The 19067-nt window shown below is 32.7% G+C and overlaps 1 protein-coding gene across 1 annotated transcript in view; it reads right to left on the bottom strand.

The window, feature by feature from the left end:
- Positions 1-12872, bottom strand: part of nrm (neuromusculin) — a 671433-nt gene extending 658561 nt beyond the window's left edge. Inside the window, exon 1 of the mRNA XM_072544107.1 lies at positions 12719-12872. Within this exon, the coding sequence (XP_072400208.1) occupies positions 12719-12872 (154 nt within the window). The remainder of the gene's footprint in view (positions 1-12718) is intronic.
- Positions 12873-19067: the final 6195 nt, after the last annotated feature.

Consider the following 19067-nt stretch of genomic DNA (forward strand, 5'->3'; position numbering starts at 1 on the left):
CAATATTTTAATCAACGCTATAACATTCAACCTTTTATTTGAATAGGTCCATATTTTTAACAAATGTCTTGTAGTAACTAAGTAATTATGGATGTAATGTTTCTTTACTAATATTATGTAACATAGAGGACAATAATTGTCGGTAGACTGACTGTCTTCTCCATAAATTTTTTATTGCTGACGTTTATTGGAACCTGGCAAATAAACTATCAAATTCGTTTAACAAAGATTTTCATGCTGTAATAGACTAAAACGCCTTATAATAAAAAGATATAGCAAGAAGTATTTTTATACGGAAAAATATGTACTAAACCCCTTAGTAAGACCTGCACAATTCGTGTATCACGTTACCACTATAAGCGGTCAATTTTCCAGTATATGAATCATAACCGAGCTGCTCCCCAGCAGGAAACATCTGGGAAAGTTCGCGGCCTCTTTCCACCCCAACGCAGCAGTATTCAAACTGTTGCGATTCCAACTTCTACATTCCGCACATATGCAGATGCTTAGTGCGCCCCATTAGATACAAGTTCCTGGAGGACCATTTCGCATAAACGAATCAAATAAATAACCTTTCGAAGTTTCGGCCTTACCGCTCAGAAAAGAAAACCTATATAAACGGGCCGTTGGACCGGCGGAAAATTTCAAGACGATTTATTATAGCAACAGCACTGCCAACATAAATCATTTCGAGATATGGCCACAACGACAGCTCTCGCCGGGCTTTTTAATTTTACTTAAAAGAAATTCAACGATATGGCTTCATGGTAAACGTTTCGGATACGAAGAGAATGGGAAATCGGCGAAGAAATGTTCGGTAATTAAAGCAGAGATTGTTTAATACTGCTCTTTTAATTTTAAATTTAAAGACTGAATTTGAATTTTGTGTTTTAATTTAAAAGGAAAGAAATATTTTATGACTCAACTGTACTCCACTAATGGTGATTAATTAGACAATTTTTCTAACATCACATTTACGATCGCTATGTAATACAAGAAAATAAACGTTATACTCCAGTCGTCAAAGACAAAAATGCCACTGAAGCTCTAAAAAGCATACGGACAAGCTGAATTTTGCTAATATTGTCAATATTGGGACTCCAAAAAATATGCAAAATAGTTTGCTACTACTATCCCCGCGTTTCCCTAAAACTCCCCTCATAAGAGTACCCTCACATCGGCTTGCAACAGCAAGGAGTTTCCTTGCAGCAGACTGTTAAAGTTTCTTCTAGACATAATATGCACAGCCTCTAGCACACAACACAATATCTTTTTTCAAAATCTCACAGCATATCTTGCAAAAATTAGCAGAAATACATTACGTCTCCAACAATATGCTAGTCACTTTTAATATAAACAGTCATTTTACCAATGTACCAATGGATACAAACTTGAAAATATTAATATATAAAGACTGCTTATCTTATTTGTCCATTTGATCAATACATTATATATCGTAAATAAATAAATTTTTAAAATGCGTTAGGCTTTCACGGCCATCGTCTAACTTGTTAAACTGTTTGTTCGGGCTGTTAGGCCGTTGTCTTCTAAAATTAGTTCTCGACGTTTCACCAACACTAGGGGTTGGCATCTTCTGGAGATGTTACTGCTTCGCTTGTAACAGTTTTAGCTTACAAGCGAAGCAGTAACATCTGAAGAAGAACTAACCCCTAGTGTTGGCGAAACGTCGAGAACTAATTTCAGAAGACAACGGCCTAACAGCCCGAAGAAACAGTTTAACAAATAAATTTCTATTGGCGGTAATTAGTTTTATTATGCACCAAACAAATGGGAGCCAAAAGCTATTTTGTAAATAGTAATCTAAATAGTATTCTTTCTATTTGTAAGTACAAATCTATCGATGATTGTACAATTTCAAAACTATAATCATTAAACCGTTGATTTATAGTTTCACGCAGTTTTATTTTGCATTTGTTAGTAGTAAATAATTTTTAGTTAGGCACATATATACAAAACCACCAGTTTATGAAGGTTGGCCAAGATGTTAGAGAAACACTCTTTTGACTTTTTGTCAAGCTTTTGGAATTATTTTATTCCTTTTTCAAGACATAGTCGTTGAGATTATTTACAATAAACTTTGACACTCAGCATTAACACCACAAATATAAAATATAATAATGGACAATACATTCTAAAGATTCTGGTAAGTTTAGTAAAACTTTCATGGCTTTCAAAACCAGTTTATTTCATGACATCTTTTGATGGTGTGTTTTAACTCTGATACATAGAGAACAGAAAGAAAAAAAAGTTTATTGTAAATAATCTCAACGACTAACGAAAAAACTGTTTTTCTAACATCTCGGCCAGTATTCTGACTGCAGCCCTAATAAACTGGTGGTTTTGTTTATATTGACAGTCAATAATAGTCTTCTTTTTCTCTTCTTAGTTACTTAGTAACATAAACTCTGTTGCTTGTTTAATAAGTGCAAACGAAACATTTTTACATATTATATCAAAATTTTCAATAAAGGTTTGCATAAACATAGACACTAAAATAAATATTAAAAATAGAAGAGACATGGAAATCATAGTAATAAGTTTGACTGAAAGAAAAAGAAAATCAAATAATATAATATCAAATGTTAAGTAATTCTGCTAATTTTCTAGTACAATCTTCACAAGGGTAAGCCTGTTGAAGATAACTACTACATTGTCTAATGTAGTTTTTTTGTTTTAATTTTTAGTATTGTTTTGAGAAAAAGTTAAATAAACTCAAAAACTTAACAAACCTTAAAGAGTTTTACTTAAAGGCCAGTATAAAACTAACATTGAAGTATGTAAACTTTTGAATATCAAGATTAAACTATCCTAAGCACGTTTCCCACAGCAGTACGATAAAAAAAATTATTTCAAATGTACAAATAAAAACCACGATAAAATAAAAGAAACGTTAGAAGAATGATATTTCTTTGATGAATTATTAAGGTTAATTATTGTTATTAAGGTGAATGTTAGCTATTTTGAATATTTATGAATTTTGTTCAATACATTACAATATATGTCACTTAATTGTCCAGTGTCTGTTTTATAATTTAAAATGTTTTTATTTTTGTTTATGTAATACATCTTAAGCAATAATCTACTTTTGAAGTTATCAGTCTGTGCCAAAATGCGAGCATTGTTATATGACCGGTATTTTCATAATGCTTAACTACTGCAAAAGTATTTGTTTCCAAGCGGCAATCACTTTTATGTTGTGTGATGCGTTGTTTTAGCCATTCTGATGTTTGGCCAATGTAGCTATTTTGACATCCTAGACACGGTATTTCATAAACAACACTACTTTTATATAGGGTTGGTACTGGGTCTTTGATTTTTGAAAATAGTTGTTTGCTGTTCATGGCATTATATTTAGCTATACTAATATTAGAAACATTTTTGCGTATGGATATGACAGAATGAGTTAGACCATTAATAAAGGGGAGTTTTTTATATTTAATTGATTTGTTGTTAGAATCATGGACCGGACCATCATAGAAATTACTGCTGCAAATCAGTTTTTTTTTTAATTTGTTTAGGATAGCCGTTGTTACGAAAAATGTTGTATCATATGTCCAGATTTTTTGGTAAAAAGTTGTCATCAACAGTGGATATTATTCTGTTTTTCATACCTTGTACGGTATTATATTTTTGACGGGTGGTATGATTTGAATGGTAATTTATATACCTGCCTGATGCTGTCGACTTTTGGTACCAACCCAATGTATTCAATCCAATTTTAATTTTTGTGAGTGTTTTTTAAATCTATCTGTACATCATTTGTTTGTAATGTTTCTAATTGTTTTACAGATTACTCCTGATGAAGCTATAAAATAAATGGCGAAATATTGAGTATAATCACTTTTAATATATATACTATAATATATATATATATATATATATATATATATATATATATATATATATATATATATATATATATATTGTTCTGTTTCTTCTTTCCCAACAGGGTCAGAAATCATCTCAAAGATGAGGCGTGTCTATGGTTCGACAGCAAAGTGGAGGAATTTGAAAATTGGCAAGAATTTGAAAATAAATTTCTGAGTTTTTTCTGGGGAAAGAGAGAGCAATTACAGATAAACAAGGAATTGCAAAATGGGAAATACCATGAGAGGATGGGTATATCAGAAAGAACATACGCATTGCAAATGTACAATAACGCAAAACATCTGCAATACAATTATTCATCCGAGCAATTAGTAGAGTTGATTGCAAGACACTTTGATGACACAATTGAAGATCAAGTCAATCTACAAAACTACAAAGACATCGATAGTTTATGCCAATTCCTACAAATAAGGGCATTACGGATACAGGAAAAAAGAGCAAGAAGGTCACAACGAAATTACAGACACCGAGAAACTCAGGAATACAGAGAGAGAGGACAAAATTTTAGGAGGGATTACACTAGACGAGAATTTATTCCCAGGAGGGAAAACGAAAATAGGGAAAACAAAAGAGGAAATGATAAGTTCAGAAATCGGCTATGGAATGAGCACAGATATCGAGAAAATCACAACAGAAATAACACACGCGCATATCCCGAAAACAGAAATTACAATAGACGAAATGAACAGGAATATCGTGGAAACCGGAACGGATATGACAGACCAAAAGAAAACAGAAGAGAGGTAAATCATACACAAATAGAGGAAAATGAGAATGAAAGACACAGCGATGAAAGAAGAACTACGGAAGAACAACAGACGGTTTTTCACGAAAGCACCCACTAAAACCAAAAAACCAGGCAGGAATTTTTTGTCATCCGAAGGAATTCATTAAATTAGCAGGAAATAATGAGGAAAAAAGAGGAGTTAATTTAAAATTTGTAGATGGTTTCATAAAAAATAGACCAATCAAAATTTTGATAGACACTGGTTCAGAAATAACATTGGTAAACAGAAAATTAATAGAAGAAGTGAGTTTGACAAATTTAATTTACAAAATACCAAGGGTAAATTTGGTGGGTGCAAATAAACGGACATTGGCAACGATAAATGAAGGAATACGAGTGAGGGTACGATTGGATGAGAAAATGTATGCACTACAATGTGTAATAATGCCAAACATGTCGCATGACATGATTGTAGGAGTGGACGAACTGGCAGAAAAACATGTAGTCATAGATTCCAAAAATAATACGATGAAACTAACAGAAGAAAAAGAAGGAGAACAGGAAAATGAACATGGGAAAGAGAAAAGTGATAATTCGAAAAAAGAACAAACAGTGGAAATGAATTTGGCAACGAAGCAAGGACAAAGAAGAACAGGAAGAAAACTTAAGAAAAGGATAAAGGAAATCAATACCGGGGATTCCTCGAAAGAAGAGATGAGCCCCGAAGAAGAAAAAGAAATAGTATCAGCAAAGGAAAATGAAAAGGATATGATTGAAACAGTGGTATTTAAGGAAGAGATTGATGAAAAAGAGGAGGAAGAATGTGCGATAAATATGTGTCAAGAATCAGAGGAAAAGGAAAGAAAATTGATATGTGGAGAAGAAAAAGAAAATGAGGTGCGTCTGATGTTAAAAGATCACGAAACTTTAATAAATGAGGAAAACAGAGTGGCAAAAAAAGTACGAACATTCATTTGAGGTTAAAAACTTGGGAAACTTGCAATCGAAGACTTACCCGATCCCATATAAATATCGACAACAGGTGAAAGAAGAAATTAATAAAATGTTGAAAAACTATTCTTTATTGTTTTTGCATAGAGAAAAATCCCTGCATAATTCAGTAATTTTTATCATATGCAAAGGCGGGGATTTGTTATGTTTCTTCTTTCCCAACCAAAGAAAAATAAATAAAAAAATCCATCGAAATAAAATTTCAAGATATCAATATAAACGAATTGTATATAGTAATTTAAGATAAGATTTAGTGTAGATAAGAATAGAAATTTGTTTGGCAAACGACCTTTTTCCGTTTCAAACAAAATTATCAAAAAACCTTTGTTTAGAATTAGAAGACATTTTACCTGTAAGTTAATCTTTTCATTGTTTGTATAGTCGAGTATTAAATGACCATATTCTAATCTTTTGAAATATGTATAAATTGTATTGACAAAACCAATTTTAAAGTAAGCTATTTAGTTTTTCTCTGAAACCGAAATTAGGCTTTTCCAAAATCATGGTAAACACAATTGGAGCTTTTGATTGGACGGTCGTTTTTAAATGGGAATTTGTGAGCCGATCATGAGACCGGAGAATTTAGTTATATTTTGGTCATCGAAAGGAAACAGTCGTTTGTCTCAAGATAGGGTGTGGTTCGTGAGTTTGGATACCGGCGTAACGAAAAGAAGTGAATAGTTTGCAGAAGGAGATAACAAGTAGATTAAAAGAGGTCCTTGTATCTACCAAGGGCATTTTATAAAGCATATGTGAAAGTATTCTTACGGCATCAAGTTGACAAAAGGAGGTCCTGGTGTCATAAATAAGTAGCTGAGTTTGGAGAAGTGAATCAGGTGTTTTTTGTGTAGTCTGCAGGAGGTTTGCAGAGACGTTAAGAAAGGAGCCGAGGTGCCAAAGAGGAGAGATCACATCGTTGAGGAGACTGGACCTTTCTGGGTATGTTCCAACATACAACTCAAGAAGAAAATAAGCTGTAAGTGTTTGTACAATTGAATTTTATATCTGTGAAGGATCGGTTTGACATCATAATCATTAGCATTCAAATTTAAGAACTGAGGTTTTGTTAGGCTAATCAAAAGTTTAAAGTTTTGTTGTTTCTTGTTTCAAGTAAAGGAAATTTTAAGTAAAATTGGTTTTCACGTAATATAAATGTATGTAGCTTTATAATCTTATTATTATAAAAATTTGATTTATTTTCTTGTATGCTGATTGATAAGATAACGACAGAATTTAATAATTGTTTTATTCGTTCATATAAAATAAAGAAACGTAAATCTTTGTAATATAATATATTTGTATTCTTATCCTTTCTTCTCTCTCCCGATAAAAGACAACTAGAAAATCTTTTGAATCCATCGAACACAGGTAATATAAGGATTATTTTACTTTTGATAACAAATAAGTTATAATTCTTTTTTATTGGCTCAATAAACTAAGATTAAAGTCAAAATAAACAATCATAACAATATATATATATATATATATATATATATATATATATATATATATATATATATATATATATATATATATATAAATTGTGTGTACGTGAGTTACATTATTTTGTCAAAACTCTAAAAAAATGTTCTTAAATTATTTATTTTCATTATAGTTTTTACAATTTTACAAAAAGGTATAAAATTTTTATACGTATTTTAAAAGCGTTTATTTTAGAAACATCGGAAAACTCTAAACCAGATACATGATTTAATTGCAACGAATAGTAGAATATCGACTATATTTAAGCGGGAAACTGTCGTTTTTGCTTCTGGAAAAGCGTTTAATTGTTCTGTCGGAAGCAGCAGGGTAATATCTATCTATTGAATCGATGTTTTTGCATTTTGCCATTTCTCGCCGACTGCTGTTAGCTATCATCTCCAGTTATTCGAATTTTTAATTTGATTTTTAATGAACTATGTCGACGAGTCTATCAAAATAAAATGTCAGTGCTCGTTCCACCTGACAGAAACTGGTTAACGATAAGATCAGGGCAATACTTCACTATTTTTTTGTATTCTTAAATTAAAAGAATATTATTTATTATTGTATTAAAATGCCACAAGAAAATAGCTTCAGAATGAGATTATTTATTAAAATAAACATTTAGTTAATCTTTCGGAATTAGGTGAATAGTTTTTTTAGATTTAACATTTAATTACAAATAATGTGAGCAATTTTTAATACTGTTCGAAATGTATGGGCCATAAATAATCCTCATAAGGATTCTTCATTCTTCACAATTAAAGTTATATATACTTTTATAACATTAAATAAAAACATATTTATTAACTTTAACTGACAATCAACTGTCAACCAAAACACAAGAGGCATATCATAAGTATAAGGCAATTAGAAACGAAACACATGCACTTGTGAGAGAATAAAAAAATGATCACTGGGAATGCTTTTCGAAAGAAATGGAACATGATTTTTACGGTCTACAAAAGGAAATATGGCGCCTCATAGGATGTCAGAGAACAGAGGTAAAGGAACTAATGGAACCAAAACACGTAGAAAAGGATACGTGGATTGACTACCTAAAAAAGATCTATACAGAGGAAGAACAAACGACTGAAATGTACTGAAAGTTCATAAAATACTTCTGAAGGAAATCTGAAGAACAGAAAAAAATGAATTACTAAAATATTATGCAGCAGCAATGACAGAACAATTAACAACATTAATTAATAAAATTATATATATATATATATATATATATATATATATATATATATATATTCGGTTTTTTTATAACGTCTTACGACGTTGTCTGACTCCCAAACGCCACTGTATTCTGTCTTGAGTTAGGTCTTCGTCCAGATTTCGAGCGCTAATCGCTTTCCTAACTCCCAGGTTCCAGCTGTGTGGTGGTCTTCGTCGTTTCTTCTTCTCTGGGGGTTGCCACATCATCGTTTTTTTAGGCAATCTTTCATCCCCCATTCGGCTCACACGCCCATACCATATGAGCTGTTTTCTCTTAATATCCTCAACTATAGTGACCTCTATACCCATTTGTTGTTTTATCACTTCATTCCGTATTCTGTCGGCTCTTGATATTCTCATCGATCTTCTAATGGCATCCATTTCCGTGGCTTTGACCTTTTTCTTATATTTTTCAGTTATTCTCCATGTCTCAACTCCATAAAGTAGGCTAGTTTTAACCATTGCCTCATAGATGTTCCATTTTCTTTTCTTTGATATTTCTTTACTCCATAGAACTCCGTTCAAACATTCTATAGCTCTTATATAGTGCTTGTACAATTTGATGTTCTATTTCTCGTTCTTTTTTTCTACTACGGTCGAAGATGACGCCCAGGTATTTATATTCGTTGCATGGATTTATTTTTTGATTGTCATCGATATCGAGTTGTTCTGCTTCAGCTCCAATTTAGAGGTATTTTGTCTTTCCTAAATTGATATTTAATCCCCATTTCTGGTATTCTTCAATTAGTTTTCTAAGCATGTATTCCATGTCATCTTTGTCATTTGAGATCACCACCTGATCATCTGCAAACTGTAAAGTATATATGTAATCCTGATCGTTCAATTGTATACCCACTCCTTTGACTTTCCTTTTCCATTGTTTCAGAGCTGCAGAGATATAAATCTTAAATAGAGTCGGAGAGATACAACATCCTTGTCTGAGACCCTTAGTAACTGCAAATTTTTCAGCTAAGAGGTTTCCGAATTTCATTTGGGAGTTTGAACCATAATATAGATCTTTGAGAGCACTAACCAATGTTTGATGTATGTTTGATGTGCCCAGGACTTCCCATAGTTTATTTAGAGGGACTGTGTCATATGCCTTCTCAAGATCTACAAAAGTCATATGTAACTCTCTACTTGTCACAATTTTCTTTTCTATAATTTGTTTAAGACAGAAGATGTTATCTGTACATGAACGACCTGCTCTAAATCCTCCTTGTTCTTCGTCTTCGGACGATTGACAATCTTCCTCTATCAGGTCCCGTAGTATTCGACCGTATAGTCGACTCATTGAGCTTATGACCGATATCCCTCTATAGTTTTTACAATTTCTCCTGTCACCTTTTTTATATATTGGGGTCATATATGCTGTTTTTCATTCATCTGGTGTTGGATGTCCATTAATATATTCGTTAAATATCACCGTGATCATTCTGTGTAATTTCTCTGAGCCATTCTTTATTAATTCCGTAGTTACTCCCTCTGGTCCACTTGCTTTTCCATTCTTCATCCCTGCTATAGCTTTTTGAACTATGTTGATATCTATGGTAATATGCTCTCCCAGAGTTTCGATTCTTGATGAATTCATATCTTCTTTAACTTCGTCTCTGTTCTCATTTTATAGATGTTTGTAATAATGTGTCCAATCCTCGGGATTTATGGGATTTAGAATCACTTTCTCGTTAGTCGGCTTCTTAACAGAGTTTATAAACTTCCACGCCTCAGTGCATTGTCGTCCTCCAATATAAGATTCTATCTCTCTGCACCTTCTATCCCATATCTCATTTTTGGAGGTCATAATTATCTTTCTAGTTTTCTTTTTTATTTCATTGTATCGGTCTTTGTCTGCGTCATCTTTTGTATTCAACCACTTATGGTATAATCTTTTCTTTTCTGTTACCGCATTTTCGACGTCTTCATTCCACCAAAGCTTGTTACTAATTTTATTTTGTTTGATTTCTAAGACCTCCTGTGCTGTTTGATGAATACTTGATATTATGTTCTCATATATGCATTTGGTATTTGTTGGTGTTTCGTCAAGTTTGGAGTCCATTCGAGTGTTATATAGTGTGCGGGTGTTCTCATGAATTAAACTGGACAGATTGTATTGAGGAAGATCAATTCTTTCTAAAAGTTGTTCGTCTTGGCTTGATGAGACACTGTCCTTTAATCTATATGGGAAAACAATTTTTTGCCCTGACCATGTGGTGATCTGATCCGCATGCTGCACCTCTCATAGCTCTAATATCTCTAATGAGTATTTGTGAATTTTGTTTAACTATCACGTAATCTATTATAGACTTAAGATTCCTTGTTGGTTGAAACCATGTATATTTGTGTATGTTATTGTGATAGTAATATCCGTTAGTTATTTTGAGTCTATTACTTTCACAGAGATTGATAAGTCTTTCTCCGTTATCATTTACGACGTCTTCTCCATAAGGTCCAATTACATTGTTGTGGCGCTTGTTTCCTGTTGTAATTAATAAAATTATAAAACACAATAAAATACCGGAAGAATGGAGAACGAGCGAACTAATTCTACTATTTAAAAAAGGAGAAAAAAAACAGCCAGATAACTACAGAGGTATAAACTTGTTAAATACTACGCTAAAACTTAAAACTAATATTTTACAAGTTCTAATAAATCAGAGGATGTTTAGAAGATAAACAACAGGGTTTTCGTAGTGAAAGATCGTATACAGATGCAATATTCGTTATAAAGCAAATTACTGAGAATTCATAAAAGTATAATAAACCATCATTTCTGTGTCTGATTCACCTAAAGAAAGCATTTGACAAAGTAACACTAAAGATGTTATCCATATTCTGTATAATAGAAAAGTTTCTCTAAATATTATAAAAACTATGGAAAATATCTACCAAAACAACAAAATGGAATAACATAATAATACAGCGGAATAAGACAAGGGGACTCATTCAACTCCATGCTCTTCAATTTAATCATGAATGAAATCATCAAAAGTGTTAACAAAGGAAGGAGGTAAAAAATGGGAAACAAAGAAATAAAAATACTCTGTTACACAGACGACGCAATATTGATAGCCAAGAAGATGAAGATAGTCTGCAAAGATTGGTCTACAGATTTAACATAAGAGCAAAAGAATATAATATGACAATCTCATCTGAGAAAACTAAAACAATAGTAGTCAGCAAACAACCAACCAGATGTAAAATATAAATTATTAATAATATTAATATAAACTATAAATTATTAATATAGACAAATAGAATGACTGGATGCCCTAATAACACTATATGACAAAACAGACACATCAACACTGAGATGAGTCAAGAATTTATAAAGCCAGTGTAAGACCAATAATTTATGGTGTTGAATCGTGGACCTTGAACAAAGATATGTCCAGAAAACTGGAAGCATTTGAGATGTGGCTATATCGCAGAATGCTTAAGATTTCGTGGACTGACCGAGTCACAAATGAGGAGGTCCTCATAAGAATGAATAAGAACCGAGAGGTACTGACCACCATCAAATCTCGAAAGTTACAGTTCTTCGGACATATTATGCGAAATGAATCCAGATATGCTCTCATTCAAGTCATCCTGCAAGGAAAAATATTTGGAAAACGAGGTCCAGGAAGAAGAAGAACATCTTGGTTAAAGAGCCTCAGAATCTGGTTCAATACAACATCTGTGCAGCTTTTCCGCGCTGCGCAGAGAAGATAAAGATTGCCATGATGATCGCCAACATCCGTAACGGATAGGCACATCAAGAAGAAGAAGACCAATAATGACAAATGCTTCAGAAACAGGACCCGATACAGTCACAACGCAAAGGCTGCTGGGAACGGCAGATATAAAAGTACTGAGAAGAATTACAGGAAATACGCGGAGAGATCGAAAGAGAAGGGAAGATATTAGAAGAAAACGTAACATACAGTGTATAAATGAATGGACACAAAATAGAAAAAAAAAATGAAATAACCACGTAAGCAGAATGGAGGAAACCCGTGTCGTCAAAATAGCAAGATATAAGTCACCAATCGACAGAAGAAGTATCGGACGACCGCGCAAAAGATGGAATGATAACCTTCCATAGAGGTATTAATGCGCCAATGAACAAGCAGAATTGCTTATAAAGAGGTAGAAGAAAAACTGACATAATCTATCTCAATATCTCAAAAACCACGTGATTATCTTTACGAGGACCTATTCACTGGTCAAAGGATTGTCAAACAGTAATGGAGAATAGATTATTGCTGTAATTATTAAGTAAATTACCGATGTAATTGCATTAAATCATAATATAATAATAATATAATATACTATAATCAGTAATATTTGAATGTATATTTCATACTAAATCATTTATATACTTACTCAGTGTTTTTAGCTTTAGTATTTGAATGACATCACAGTGCTCCCTGACGACGATGTAGGTGATTTCACATTTGTAAGTGGCTTCATCTTCGCCTTCTACAGGAGATATTTTAAGAACTGCACCGTTAGTGTCGTTGTTGTATTCGACTGTCATTCTAAAACAAATAAAAAAAAAATTAATAAACAGTAACATTTAACATATATTTTTAAAATATCGAAATGCAAGAAAACATGTTTGTAAAGGTGATACAAATTATTTCTTTTACCCTTTGTTACTGGTTTGTTCTTACTCTTACGAAATTTTTAATATAGACAGTTGGATTTAAAAAAATTGGACAGTGGTTTTTAATTTTTTACATCTATTGGTTATCAGATCTATATTACACTTTTAGACGCTTTACTACACTATTACACGCTTAGTAAATTAAGGTTTTTTAACAACAAAAGTAGGTTATCTATTGTTGAGTTACAATATTTTTAAAATTATTTGGTAAATGATATTTATTTCTGTGACGAATGAACTTTTCGCACTTTTCTACTAGAACATGTTTTTCCGTGAGGGGTGAGCCGCAATCATCACAAATTGGGGGTTTTTCTTTTTTAAACAAATGTTCATGAGAAAACTGGTTATATAAGTCTAAAACGACAAAAATTGAAGAGCTTAAAGCAACAACGGTACAAGCCACAATCTTACTGAAAATGAGTTATATCTATTTTTCAAATGGTTAGGTTCCTATCTACCTACAAAATAGAAACTACAGCTTTTCATCATCATCATCAGCCCATAGTCGTCCACGAAAGTCGTCTAACATAGGCCTCCTCGAAAAACCTCCATTCAGATCTATCTTGCGCTGCTGCAATCCAGTAGGACAAATCCTCTTTATGTCGTCGGTCCATCTTGTGGGTGGTCTTCCCGGGTTTCGTCTATCCGCTCTCGGTCTCCACTCCAAGGTTTTTTTGGTCCACCTATTATCCTTCATTCTAGCGACGTGTCCTGCCCACCTTCATTTAATTTTGGCTATGTGTTTTATAATGTCTTCTACACCACTTTTTCTACGGATTTCTTCGTTTCTTACCCTATCTCGCAATGTTATGCCTAACAATGATCTTTCCATTCTACGTTGTAGTTTTCGTGTAGATGTCCTTGTTAGGGTAAGTGTCTCTGCGCCATATGTAAGGACAGGCAGGACATACTGATTAAAGGCTTTTCTTTTTAAGCTGATAGGTATATCACCTTTCAAAATATCACGCAGTCTTCCATATTGTTACGATAAATATTATGACTCATAAAACTGTAAACATATTATTTCTAATTCTATTCTATTCTAGTAAGTTCGCCGCTCAGCTGAAAAACCTGTTTGCCTTCCATCCTTTTCGAGAGGATCGCCGTCCGAATTCGAAGAGATTCTTGATTAACGGTATTTTATAATAAATAAAGTTAATAAATTATACTAATAAACTCAGTACAATATACTGCCCATCCCAGTGTTATTCTTCTTAGCAGCTCAGCAGTTTGATTATCTCTGCTAATTTTTACCGTATGTCCAAGGTATATGTAGCTGTCAACAATTTCAGCTTTTGCTTAATAGATAACTCCACGAGTTATAAATGTACTTGTTACTTTCATACTAAAATCAACTATTTTAAGTGCAACAACGGTACTAGCCACCATATTTTTATAATGGCCGTTTCAAGTAGTCAAACAACTACACAAAATTCGTTTTATTATGAAAATTCCGAAAGTGGTTCTGATTTGTATTATGATTCTGATGATAGTGCTAAAGACAAATACTATATTGAAAGTAATAGTGATAATGAACACCCTTCAGGTAGTGAACCACAGGTGAGTAATTAAAATTTGTGGCTTGTCCCTTTTTAAGTAAAATTATTTTGTCTTAAATTTTCTTTTTTGAAAAGAAAATTTAAGACTTTTTTCTTTTTAAAAAAATGGGCTTCAGGAGAGGACTCACGGAAGAGGAATTACGAAAAATCCTTGAAGAAGACTCAAAAAATGAAGATGAATCTATCAATTTAGAAACCGTCACTAGTGATGAAGAGTTAGTAGATAAGGAATTTTCTGAAGAAGGTCATGTATCTACGGTTGATGATGACAAAGATGGAAGCAAAAATTCGGAAAATGAAATCGAAGTTCCCGAACAAGAAGATTTACAATATACTGCTCGCGATGGGACAGTTTGGAACAAATATCCACCACCTTAGTCACGTGTAAGGTAAGTGGTGGCTCAAGTGCCACACATATTTTCTTACTAAATTTGTGGTTTTTACTAATTGCGTTGTATATTGCTTAGATTTATCAATATACTAAATCCTGTGCCAGGTACCACCAGATATGCCAGATATACCGATGAACCTATATCTTCAATGAGATTGTTTTTCACTGATGAAATGCTCAATTTACTCTTAGTGGAAACTAACAGAGAACGTGGTCGCATATGTAATGAAAAAATGTTAACTGTAAAAGAAATATCACTGGTAGAGTTAGAAGCTTTTATAGGTAAATACTTTCATTACAGTTATAAAATAAATGAACTTGAAATTTTGCATTTTTACTCAAGGTTTACTTCTTTTGGGCTGATGTTAATAAATGTGCCGGAGAATCTCTGCAGGAACTTTGGAGCAATTCTGATGGTAGGCCCAGATTTAGAGCTACTATGTTTCTGAAAAGATTTTGTAACATCAGCCCCTTTTTGCGATTTGATAATAAAGAGGATAGACCTATTCGACGGAGGCACGACAAGTTAGCTCCAATTAGAAGTTTTTTTATTTATTTGTAGCACAACTTCCCAAAATGTTTGTTTCATATGAAAGCCTCACTGTCGACGAACAAGTTGTACCATTTAGAGGTAAGTGTCCCTTTAGACAGTATATTCCAACAAAATCACGTGAGAAATATGGAATTAAATTATGGCTTTTATCTGATGTCAAAACTGCGTATGAGTATTGTGCAGAAGTGTATACAGGAAAAGCAGAAAATCAGCCCCGTGACGTACATCAGAAATGTGGTTTTACGACTTATAAAAGATGTTCAGAATTCTGGGTGAAACATAACCACGGATAAGTTTTTTAATGACTACCATTTAGCGACTAAATTATTAAAACGTAAACTAACACTAATTGGAATATTACGAAAGAACAAAACTTTTATTCTAGTTGAATTTCTACCAAATTAAAGTAAAAAGGCCCTATCATCAATTTTTGGGTTTCAGAAGAATATGACTTTAGTTTCATATTATAGTCCTAAAAAAGATAAATCTGTTATTTTTTTGTCCTCGATGCATTTAGATGACCAGGTGTTATTGCAAGAACATAAGAAACCAGACATTATTTTAGAATACAATAGAACCAAAGGAGGTGTAGATACAACAGATAAATTAGCGTCAGCTTATACCTGCAAAAGAGGAACTAGAAGGTGGCCACTTTACTGGGAAAAAGACAGAAAATCTCGTACAAGATGTCACGCATGTAAGAGGTTTATTTTTCCTGATAATTCAAATATCTTTTGTAAAAGATGCATTGAATAAATATATAATTTTAGTTAAATATAAAGTTTTATTATATTTTTTATTACAAAAAAAATGTTTTTAGTTTTGATACATCGATAACATGAAACTACAAAAGCTTCTACGAATTAATAAAAAAAAAATTGGAATTCAATTCACAACAGGTATGAGTTTTATCCAATGGATCCACCCGTACCCATAGACAAAGAATGTAACATTAACTTCGGGAGAGCAGGAAGGTTATATGAGCAGTGTTTTACCATCGCTACCCCAAGTTTGGTGAGCTAATAATTTAACAAGTTAAGGCTACTTCGATATGATAGAACTTACTGCTAATGAACTTTTCGAATTTAACTGTTAATCAAATATTAGTCCTAGAAACTTTATTTCGTTTGTATAGAAAAGATTTTTGTTTTCAAGCGTTAGGTTTGGTTTATCCTCGATATGCCTTTTTGAAAATATTATACATTTTATTTTATTATAGTAAAAACTAAAACAGGTACTTAGGGACCAATTTATTAGTTTAAGTGTTCTTGTAATATTGACGCCATACGATTAACGGTTTTTCTTAACCTTTAAACTACATTAAAGCTACATAATTTACCTAAAGAAGTAACGTGGTTTCTATAAAACAAACAAAATCTTTTACACTACGGCTTTTGAACGATGTAACGCGGGCATTAATCAATCATCCTTGTAATTATTTAGTTTGAAACAACTGATGCATTTTCATTGCTTCCTTTAATATTAATATGTCAAGGCTCTATGACAAATTGCTTATAGTTTAATAACGATTTGGATAAAGTTTATTTCAGGGCATATTCCTTAAATTACAATATAAAAAGTGGTACTTAAGAGACCAAAATAGTAAAAAACATTGTTTGGTAAAAAAATAATATACGAGCAGTCAACATCAGTCAATTGTCGGAGAAAAAAACCAGTCATGTACTCGTCAAAATGAAAATAATACCTGATGGACCTAAATTTACCGTAAAAACTAAAACTAGTTAACAAAATACAACATTTTCAGTTACCTTTTATAACTATAGATTAATTTCATTTGACATATGGCATATCTAAATGATAATGGCTTTATAATGGGCTGTAGATCAACAATAAAATAAAATAATGTGGTAATTACTGTATTTAGCATAATGCCAAAAATCAAGTAGGCTGTGGAGACATGTCAAATTCCTTAGCAACCAAATAGTAAGTTCGTAGTTACCATTAGATATGTCAATATTAAATTGATTTGTTGTGTCACATCGATCACTTGCTGACAAAGGACAGCAACAGAAGTATGAAGACATGGTAGGCACGCAGTTAGAGTCTAAGACAATAACTCCCACTAAGGAGAAGACAATAAAAGAAAACATTGATGACATGTGGAAGAAAATTAAAAATACTGTCTTGGAAGCAGCAGACTAAAGTATACAGAAAGAAAACCGTAAACATAGAAAACCATGGATGACAAACGAAATGTTAGAAATTAGCGAGAGGAGACGGATAATAAAAAACAAAAACCTAACAAGATATAAAGAACTCAACAGGAAAATTGAAAAAAAAAATAAATGTAGCTAAGGAAGAGTGGATGAAAGAAAAATGTAAAGAGGTAGAAGATTTGCAAATGAAGCATAAAGATAGAGCACTACACAAAAAAGTTAAAGAAGTAGCTGGAATATGGAATCCCAAACACTTATCGATTGTAACAAACAAGAAAAACCAAATGGAATTAGACCCTGAAAAACAGAAAGAAATATGGGAGCAATATCTTAAAGATTTGTTTGGTGATCAGAGAACAGAAGAGCCCCCACAAATAGATACAGATAAAAAATTAAACATTCCCACCGAAGAAGTTTTGCCGGCAATAAAAGACGCAAAGAACAACAAAGCACTCGGCGAAGACCTAATTACAGCCGAACATTTTAAACACCTAAGTGATAATGCTATCAGGAAATTAACATCCCTCTACAACATTATATATGAACATGGCATAATACCGCATGACTGGCTAACATCCACATATATAGCTCTTCCTAAAAAACAAAAAGCAAGCAAATGTGAAGACCATCTGTATCTGTATATGAAGAACTCTATCCCTAGTGAGTCATGCGGCTAAGATTTTTATGCGAATAATTTATAACCGAATTCACTATAAGTGTGAAGAATACCTGAGTCGTTCTCAATATGGTTTAAGAAAGGGTACAGGCACCAGAGAAGCAATTATGGGATTGACACTGATGGCAGAAAGGTAACTTGAGGTTCAAAAATGGCTGTATTTGTGCTTTGTCGATTATAGAAAAGCCTTCGACCGCATCAAATACGTAAAATTGATTAAGATGCTAAAAAAAGTAGGATTGGCTGGACACGACATGGCTATCATAAGTAATACATACTGGAACCACACAGGATGCGATCGAACAGACAACGGAAACACTAAGTACATCAACATAGAACGAGAAGTGCGTCAAGGGTTCATTTTATCCCCCCAATTATTTAATGCATATGCCGAACATATAATTAGAGTTCTCTTGAAGATTGCCCTGAAGATGCCAGAGCCAATGGAATCATCATTAACAATATAAGATATGCCGATGATACCGTAGTATTAGCAGAAACAGAAGACCAACTAAAAATATTGATGAACATATTATCAGAAGACAGTCACAGGCTGGACCTGGACATTAACTTTTGCAAAACCAAAATTCTGGTATTCCACAAAAACCCCCATGAACAAGTTACACCTAAGATACAAATAAATGGTATCACTCTTTAGAGTTCCCAAAGCTTTTTAAACCTAGGCTGAGAACTAAATAGTCAACTAGACC

The sequence above is a fragment of the Diabrotica undecimpunctata genome, chromosome 9 (genome assembly GCF_040954645.1).
Source record: "Diabrotica undecimpunctata isolate CICGRU chromosome 9, icDiaUnde3, whole genome shotgun sequence".
Taxonomy (NCBI): Eukaryota; Metazoa; Arthropoda; class Insecta; order Coleoptera; family Chrysomelidae; genus Diabrotica; species Diabrotica undecimpunctata.